The sequence below is a fragment of the Lygodium microphyllum genome, chromosome 2 (assembly GCF_053477565.2).
Source record: "Lygodium microphyllum isolate KBCC chromosome 2, Lygodium_microphyllum_v1.1.10, whole genome shotgun sequence".
NCBI classification, from domain to species: domain Eukaryota; kingdom Viridiplantae; phylum Streptophyta; class Polypodiopsida; order Schizaeales; family Lygodiaceae; genus Lygodium; species Lygodium microphyllum.
In genome coordinates this window covers 51,131,909-51,141,539 of record NC_141136.1, presented here as the reverse complement: position 1 = coordinate 51,141,539, position 9,631 = coordinate 51,131,909, and the positions used below count along the sequence as shown (strand labels likewise).

At 40.9% G+C, this 9,631-nt stretch overlaps 1 protein-coding gene across 2 annotated transcripts; it reads right to left on the bottom strand.

Moving 5' to 3' along the window:
• Window positions 1-1,953: 1,953 nt before the first annotated feature.
• LOC148039721 (cleavage stimulating factor 64-like) lies at window positions 1,954-9,367 on the bottom strand. 2 transcript variants are annotated; one of them, XM_087693383.1, is made up of 11 exons: window positions 8,720-9,367; window positions 8,461-8,539; window positions 4,674-4,851; window positions 4,556-4,589; window positions 3,993-4,246; window positions 3,827-3,904; window positions 3,708-3,746; window positions 3,066-3,503; window positions 2,909-2,989; window positions 2,425-2,826; window positions 1,954-2,253 (listed from the first exon to the last, which is right to left on the bottom strand). In XM_087693383.1, the coding sequence occupies exons 1-11, from the start codon at window positions 8,748-8,750 to the stop codon at window positions 2,113-2,115; spliced, it is 1,755 nt and encodes a 584-aa protein (XP_087549509.1). In that variant the 5' UTR covers window positions 8,751-9,367; the 3' UTR covers window positions 1,954-2,112. The 2 variants fall into 2 exon arrangements, with proteins under 2 accessions (XP_087549509.1, XP_087549518.1); XM_087693392.1 differs by having other exon boundaries at window positions 2,909-2,986.
• Window positions 9,368-9,631: the final 264 nt, after the last annotated feature.

Sequence of the window (9,631 nt, the reverse complement as noted above, 5' to 3'; positions counted from 1 at the left end):
TACACTAATAATCAAAGTGACAATTTGGTTACCAAATGCAACAATCACAATCATTAAAATAAGAAACCCAAAAACTCTTAACACCAAGTAACAATGCCATTATGTCCTAATTCTTATCCATCTTCAATTACACAACTATCAATCAACATAATTACATTTACATTAAACCCAAGGAATGTTATATTAACAATACTAGTTAAAGCACGAGAGAGTGAGTGAGAGAGAATCCAATTGATCACAAAGACCACCTATTTCTAAAATAGGCTAAAGGCTTGCATCACTTCAAATTTATTATTTTACCTCCTTGACAACTACACTTCTATGCTGCTATATTTACAATTGCACTAGGCCTTTCCAAAAGAAAGATGCAATGTCCAACATTAAGGCCTACAAACACGTTGTAGATACCACACAAGTGATTGACATTGGACTCTTGCCTTTTTTAATTAATTAAGCATGTTTATATAACTTAACACCCAATGTTAGATTTCATCAAAAGTATTTGTAGTCTGTGTAGTCTCCATAATTAAATTAAATTTATCCACAAGGACACTTCCTCGCTAGAAGCTATTTCAAGTCTAATCAACCAAATCAACTCCAAGAAAAAGGAAGGAGGCAATTAAAATTACCAATTTTAGGACATTCTTTGGAGGGTCCACCTCTCCCCACAAATGCTAAAGCAATTGTCATTTTTACAATGTGGCACAAAGTTTTGCATCTCAAAAACTTTGAATACTTTGTTTTGGGGGAAAAAGGCTTGAGACTTGAAAGATGCCTCTAGGATGCATCCAAGGTTTGAACTCCTATACCCATGCTGTATACACTCACACACTCAAACCACTTGTGCTATCAGCCCATTGGCAACTTTACATACCTTATATCATCATATCAATGTCTTAAATGCATGTAATGCAGCGCTTAAGTCTACATAAGAGATACCCCATCTACATTATTTAAACTGATTTCTTGAGGGCATATTGACAATATCAATCTAACATGTCAAAAGGAGTATTAAAACATAGTATCCAAATCAATGAAACCATCTATTATCTCAAGCACTGTCCTCCAATTCTGAGGTTCATTACACATACCTCAGTGAAGCGCATATACAACTGCATGACTCGGGACTCCATTTCACACGTTATTTTCAAAACTTGACTAAATAAGATCAAATATACTTGGGAGGTTCTTTTTAAACAAAACATGGTTACATGGAAATTGGCAATGTAAACAAATAGCAATAGGCTTGATGCTCACATGGGGAGACATTTCTTCTGCAACTCTTACTAAAAATACCTGCGAGAATAAACATTCAGAATATTCACAAATCACAATATATACAACTCCATAGCTTGGAACTCCATTTCACAAGTCATGTTAAGAACTCACACTCATTAAAGATCAAGTATACTAGAAGATTCTTCTTAAATAAAACTGGGTTATACAGATTGGCAATGTAAAACAAATGGCAACCGGACGTTTGCACTTCATGCTCACAAGAGGAGATATTTCTTCCAAACCCTCATTAAAAATCCTGACGAGGAAATGCTTCCATAATACCTGACAAATCCCCACATATCTGACGAAAAATATACTTGCAATGACCTCACTTGCCATGACAGAAGGTGAAGATTCAACAATTAAAGGCATAACTTCAAATATCTTCATAACACTAGTATCATTTAGGTATAAAAATTTTAATCACATTTAAGTTCAAATTTAAAAAGCAGTTTCACACACAAGATTTCTGACTCATAATTACTCAATTACTTGGTACATAGTCTGTGACCTTAACTCTTCAACTTGATTGTACTCAGAAGCTTTTCAATTGGTTACTAGTCCACTGATGCAACAGAAACGCACTAGCATTCACTCAATGACACTAGAGGCAGCTCAGTAGTCTTTCAACAAACAGCTGCTTCAGACCATGCTGCTTCACAGATACCACACCTCTACAGGTAAGCAGGTCAACAAAAGACCAATATACTAACTAAAAGAACAAAAGCAAATCTGCCTCCACTGTAAAGTGAAAAGAGGCAACAAAAGGAAGATGTATAATTAGGCATATAAAAACATTCCGGACCTAATTTACAAATGATAAAAATAAATATTTTAAACAGCTTGATTCCGAAAGGCCTGCTGCAATTGAAGAACCTGCTGTCTCTGCTCCAAAGGTAAAGAATTAATTTGCTCAGGTGTAAGGTTCATAACTTGTTGTAGCAATGCCTTCTGTTGCTCTGGCTCGAGTGACACCTACACAAGTTATCACAGACTTAGACATATAAGTTCACCTAAACTTCCAGTTGTTAAATTCTAACTTGGAACTTTTTTGATACAAATCACACGCCTACAGTCACTTATATCTGCAGATTCCCTACAATGCTGCAACACAATCTCCAAAGGATTGTGAAACGTATCAGAGACCTGCGGTTGCTGCTGCTGCTGTTGAGGTAGCGGTTGTGCTGGTTGCGGTTGAGTTTGAGATTGTACAAATGACTGAGCGGGTCCTCCTTGAGAATGGATTATGCCAGCTCCTTCAATGGGAGCACCTCTAGAGACCATTGGCTGAAATGCTGCCGTGCCATTGCTCGCAATACCTGGTCCCAAATGCACGTTAGAACCTAACGTATTTATCATGGATACACTTGAAGGAGGGGGTTGGCTCCATGTCATGAGTGGAGCTGAACTACTTAAAGCTCCCATAGCAGACCCTCTACCAGATAATGCTGCTCCATCCTGGGAAACACCTCTTATCCCTGCAATACTAGGCTGGACACTTTGAGCACTTCCAGCACCTCCTCCAGCATCTGCACCACTTCTGGGGAGCTGTAAGGACCAACAGAACCTTATCATTTTGAATAAGTGGCCTACATAGAAAGAAGGTTTGTGGAGACTGTAAAATTCTAACCTGTAAGACTTGCTGTGGAGGTGGTTGGTTGGGAAGGGGTGGATTGATTGCTGGATAGGACACAGTATGACCCATGGGCTGCTGAAAGTAACAGGTGGTCAGTGTGTTTGGCAATTATTAACAGAAAAACAAACATGAAGAAGTACAAACAACATGCCTGAAACGAAGCCTGGGAGGTGGGTGGAAACTGGAAACTTGCACCCTGAGAACTCTGAGGTTGTGGAGGTGACGGGGGTACTAGAGGACGTGGCAACTGGGGTAAGGGTGGCTGGTGTACATTCAAGCTAGCCTGAGGCTGTGATCGTTGTTGCAGGCCAAGGTGACTTGGAAGTGAAGGTACTGATTGTGGAGGAAATGGCATTGCAGTTGACCCAGTATTTAAATGAAGGTGGGTTTGAGTCGAAGGTTGAAACTGTGAGTTCTGTGAAGGTTGATTCAGCTGTGGTGCTATGCCTGCAACTTGAGACAATTGGGCCCCCTGTAGGGGTAGCTGCAGTTGGCCAGTATGCAAACCTTGTTGAAGGGGTGCCTGCTGCACTATTGGCAGTTGAGAGATGCCCTGAACATTTTGTGGAGGTGTTGGTGCTGCCTGCATCTACATTTCAGGACATTGACATTAGGATTGAAAGCAACTCAGAGACCCTGACAGAAAACTAAAGACACCTACTTGGATGTACATATTGTTGCTTGAAGAAGCGAACAGGGAGAATTTACTACATAGTTCAAGATTTTGAAAGACATCCCCATAAAAATACTTAGCCACAAATGTGTCAACTGATTGAGAGGAAAAAATCCATACCATCTGCGGAGCTCGCACCAAGCCGAGCATTATTTGTGCCTGTTACACAGACATAATGCACAACATTAGTTCGGTGGATCATTAATAATGAAGGAACACGACCAGCAGTGAGACAGAACCTGAAGCAGGGCCTTCGTTAGCTGTGGATATGCTGTTAGGATTTGTCGTGCTTGCTGCTGGTTTTGCTGAATCAGGTTCTACATTGAAGAAAAAGGAAGCTTAAATGCCATAAGAAGCAGCTCTACTACACCAAAAGGGGGTACAGTGACAGAAATAGCACCCTACCTTCATCTGAGATATCACTTCATACAGTTGATATCTTGACATGCCTGCTAGATGATTGGAAAGGGCATCAGTTCCAATAGGCATTCCACCAACCCCAATCCCATTTCGTTGACCACTGATACCCACGGAGACCTGTGGACCTCCTAACATTCCAGCCATAACAGCAGCAGCTGAAGCAGCTGCTGATAGTCCAATAGGCTGATGCAGAAATGGATCTCTCGCTATTTTTGGCCCACCAGTTTGCTTGTGTACATCTGACAAGACAATGCACACTAGTTTTCAAGCATAGGATAACACACTGAATAAAATCTCAATAACCAGCTCCACCTCCATGCACTTTCCCTAAAGCAGGATGCATGTATAAAAACACTACTGACTAGATGTGTGTGCGCGCATGTGTGAGGGGGGGTGTGTGTGTGTGTGTGTGAGCTCAGAGTACTAGGACAGAAGCAACTTCAAAGGGAGTCCCAAGTGATTTGTTTACTTACACTATTATGTGCACATGCACAAAATCACACAAGGTATGCCTGTGCTAGAAGCTTGGAGAGGTGTGCCAAACATACCTATGTTTTGTGCAAGGCCCGGCCCCCCACGGCCCTGCAAGTACATATAAAGAAGGAATGTACTTCTCAATAAAAGCTTCCGAAAATTATCAAGCAGACAAAAATTGCAGCAAAATACCTGCTCTCTATTCCGATCTGCACTCCCTTTCTCATTTTCAGCAAAGTCCACCCGTAACTGTCGGCCATTGATCTCATAACCCTGCAAATTACGCCGAGCACTCAATGCCGTCTCTTCATCTCTGTACTCACAGAATCCGTAACCCTTCGGCTTTCCTGTCTCTCTATCAAGAACCAATCTGGCAGAGAAAGCACCCAAGATGAGACTATCAACTGCTACATTGAATGCTCCTGAGCTGTTCTGTTAAGCAGCTCTTAAGAGTCTTGAAAGTTGAGACTCAAGTTGCAACAAAGACATAGTACGAAGATACAAACTATTACTACCTGAGCTGAAAGAAACACATCAAATGCATAAGAAAATTTAGCTAAATACACCTTTTGTGCATTTCCCAAAGCCCAATTTGACGTAGAAATCCTGAGATTGAAGAGACATCAAAACGAGATAACTATATCAACAAATCCTTTAAGTTTTCCAAAGTGCCAGCCTAATAGTAAGAACTCAAGACTTCTATGAGGCTGTGTTTACGAACCCCCAGTACATGAACAAGTATATCTGTGTTCCCAGTATGATACAGATTGTGTTGCATTTGACTGTTGCCCTTCACATGAAATATCCTCGCAACTGCTCTACTTCATGGCCACTTCCACTATCTTGAAGCATACAAGTTTCCTCAAACCAGCATAGCTCATGCCAGAAGATACAGGTCTAGTGAGTGTAAGCATGCGAAATGGAGTGCAATCTTCATCTATTGAAACACTATACATGAAAAAGTTCATGTGCGATTGAAATTGTCAAAAAGCTGCACAAATTGCAACTTCAACTTTCAAATTTGGGAGCAAATGTTCATAAACATAACAAATGCAACTTGTGAAAGGAGCAGTGCCTATGCATTACCAAAAGGAGATCCTCCCTCCCTTACTTATTAAAAACTCTGGCAAAAAAACTCCCACCCTCTCTCTTGCCCAAAAGGAACCCCCAAAAAAAGAAACCCAAGTGCGCACCTTACATTTATTAAGGTAATACTTCATTTTCATATATTGTTAGATAATCAACTTTACATAAGACCATCTGGCCAACATGTATGTCGCATGTACATGATGTCATTAAACCTCAAGGAGAGGCTACCTTGTCACTCTAGTATCACTCAATAAAAACTATGGTTGACATTTTTCTTTTTCAATTACCTCAGCTGCTCCAAGAGAGAGAGAGAGAGTTGCTAGAGAGGTAATACTTGAAACCCCCCCCTCTCTCTCTCTCTCTCTCTCCACACCCACGATCTGCCAGTCCACAACCTTGCTCAAGGCACCACAGGAGGATACAAACAATACTAGCATGTCATTGAGCAGCTCTACCCCGATGCTTAAGCTTATCCATATTGGATAGGCCCATGAGATATCTTGGGATGATACCAACACCCATATCAATTCCACATTGCATTAGATCCCTAGTGCAGTTTGAGTGCTTTCAATCATTTGTTGTCTCCTAGCTAGATGTTTCATTTTAGATTAGTGTGTGGTTTCCTTCATTGTATTTGGGAAACATGACAATTCCTTGAACTTCAGATGTATTTATTTTTGGCTCATAGGCCAATTTGGCCTTTAGTAAGCGTTAATACCCCCCCACCTGCCTGTCTGTGTGTGTGTGTGTGTGTGTGCGCGTGCGCGCGCGTGCGCGTAATTAAGTTCCTATCCTAGTGGTAAACCACTTATTTTATTAACCCACTAACTTGGGTTCAAATCTTCCTTCTTCTATACATATACTAAATGACTGTACAAAATGTAAGAGTTGAACCCAACACCTTCTAGTCACCACGCGTTCAACTTAGCCAACTGAGCTACACCCATTCTCTCTCTCTCTCTCTCTCTCTGTGCAACACACATTGGATGCATGTATTCATGCCCTGTTCAGAGATGCCCGCCTGTCTATGCATGCCAAAGCCCACATCATCCTTTCATCAATGTTGAGGCATAAGTGATTATCTATTCAAGCAATAACCTTCCTTCTTAGAAGAGTGGGGCTCTAAGCAAAAAGCCACAAGACTGTGATGACTTCACTCATGATCTAATCGCAAGGTCCCATTCTCTCCATCTCTCAAAGTTGCAAGTAAGCTGACATGCACAAAAATGTATTTGCCGTATGCATATATTTGCAAGCAAGTGCACGCCTGGAAACGACAACATAAATACTAATGTAATTCCCAATTGCTGTAAGAAAACTGATTATTGCTATATAATTGAAAATATCACACCCTGTTCCAGCTGACATGCATGTCAGACTGTCTACATTGCAGAATCAAACATAGGACTCATAGGTCCAAAGCCTACCTTAACAGCTGCCATGAGTTGCAGTACGAGAAAATACTCAGGCTTTAGCACCTTATGGCAAACCAATTATCCATGTGCTCATCTCTACATGATGCTTCAATATTGCAACAGGTCTACAAACCTCTGACGTTGTACAGATTTTGTACTTTTACTGACTACATTGGCAACTGCCATTAGTAACATTGAGATTAACCCAAAAGAAAAAAATAAAGTTACTGCTGTCAACGCTAGAGAGAGAGTCACATGACAAAGCGCTTACTTGTAGACTTGCAAAGCACTTCAAAATGTTAACTTAGGTGACATTGTACTTAGGTCACTGTTAAAGCACTGCCAACCAATCTAGTACTGATTTTTCAGTATGTATATACACATCAAATCCCTGTAATATCAATAAAAGACAACAGCTCGAACACTTTCTTAGATCACACCATCACGGCCAAGGCTTGGCACTTCCACTGCAACAGCAGTATCATTATTCTATGGCAGACCTTGTCAGCCACATAAAATATGTAATTCAAAGTGCAATTCTTAGGGAGAGACTATCAATACATTTTGACAAGTTAAATTTGAGATCGGGTTCAATAATGTTTATAACAATATTTGAGAAATGAGGACTCTTATTAAATCCATTTCCAAATATATTGATCAGACCATGAGCAATTTTACGAGTGTTAGCTTTCCGAGTTAGTACAACCAGAGTGTTGGTTCATGCCATCATCAATTGAGACGACCGAGAGAAGCAGTTCTTAACCGTGTTAATGAGGAAACTCGAAAACCTTCACAAGTCAATGTTGCACATAAACTTATTGAGGAGATAACAGGAGCATAACAAATGTTGAAAGGTTGTAAACTTGAATCCTATATATTGGAGACTTAAAATTACAAAAATATGCTTCATTATATAGCTCATTACATAAGAATTTAGTAATATATGTGCATTTTACTTCACAAAATGACAACCATTATCACAAACTATCAAAGGAAATCGGGAGGTGTTTGAAAAGAATAACTTAGCACTTCACAATATGATTGGAGCTGCAATTGAAAAACCGTCTCTAATAGAACTAACACTGTTAACAATTTCACAGAGATGGCATTGCAAGTTCCGATTTTATCCTGATTTATCGAAACTATACTCCCACATCGCAATGTGTCCACAACAAGGATAGTGTAAAGAAGAGGCACAGTTATTAAATTACACTATATTATAAAAGGAGTAGTGGGATGTTTCTGCAGAAATCGCCACACTTAAAGTGCAAATCTGAACTCGTGAAATGCCAAATGAAAGATAGAAGCCCTAGTAAAGACAGATCACTAAAGGTGCAAACTAGAAACTTCCATCCCCCTCCATATTGCAACTTGAAAAAACCGTTAAACAATTTAGACTACAAAAGGAAAGCACACTTGACTGTTTTTCTGAAGACCACTTAATTAATCTTTCAGCAGGCTGATCTTGAACCCACCGAAATGAAACAACTGGACCAACCTCCTCGCAAATACGTATCAACTGTTCCTCCGATGCATCATAAGGAATATTCCCAACTGTCAGAAATAATATATCAGTAAGAATAATTCAAATAGCCAAAGCCTTTTCACAACTGTCAGAATTGGCATTGCAGCTCAAGCAACAGTCAAAGCCACTCAGAAATACAGCAGCTATACCATGATGTAAAACTCCTTAATAACAGAGGCGAACCGGGTACAAGGACTTAACAAGCGTACCGAAGACACAGCGGTGTTGATTGCTGGTCATGTCGAGGTAGGGAGTTGTCGATTGAGCTCATAGACAGTCATTGGTCCCAATGCGGCGGCACGCAATGCCAATTCACCAGCAACCAATGTTGTATTTGTGATGATAAGTGCATAGGTGTGCCTTGCAGAGTGGCACAACTACAACTCTTGGGGAAGTGCCGCAGAGGGCGGCGCAAGGTCAGTGCACATAAGGGATTCCGAACTGTTCCTCAGGCCAGAGAAGCGGTCTTACTGAAAGACAAGGCCTGTGATGCTGCAGCCTTTCGTGCCTCAGGAAAACCCTAAACATCAGAATGTCTGCTTGCAGGGGCGAAACATAGGTAGGCTAATGTCCAGCAAAAGGGATTATCCCTGCAATAAGATGCCCTTCAACCGCCTTTAGATCTCCCGGATGTGGCGAAATCACATGGGTGAGAGCGACGTCTGGAAATGCACAGAAGCAGAATGCAGAAACCCTAGAGGGAACAAGATAGCAGAGGCGCTCTTGTATCGAGGGAGAGAGGGGATTGCATCTCCACCTCCCAAAGGAAAAGTTAGGAGTTTTTGAACCTTCAAAATTCTCTCACGATGATGCTGCCCCCTCTTATAACTTTCAAACACGAAGCGGCTGATCGTGAATGATGATGATGATGATGATGATGATGATGGTGCTGGTGCTGGTGCATTCATGCCAATGATAACCACTCCTGTTTAGTATGGCAAGGCTTGTTTTAACACACTTTGCTCATGATAAGCTGGGTCAACTACCATCTTAAGGTTGAAGGCATGAGCATTGAACACATAACCAAATGTCCAAAAGTCAAGGAATCCACACATGTTAGCTTCATCCTCCATATCCCGGGCCCCGGTGTTCGGGAAAAAAAAAATTTCTGAACCTGACAT

What these genes read in the sequence shown, in the direction of transcription:
- LOC148039721 (XM_087693383.1), bottom strand. Translation starts at nt 8,750, where the DNA reads ATGACCAGCAATCAACACCGCTGTGTCTTCG. An exon ending in AAGTGATATCTCAGATGAAG is followed by an intron (nt 3,905 to 3,992) that starts GTAGGGTGCTAT and finishes TCTTCAATGTAG; the next exon opens with AACCTGATTCAGCAAAACCA. An exon ending in CTCCACAGCAAGTCTTACAG is followed by an intron (nt 2,827 to 2,908) that starts GTTAGAATTTTA and finishes TGGTCCTTACAG; the next exon opens with CTCCCCAGAAGTGGTGCAGA.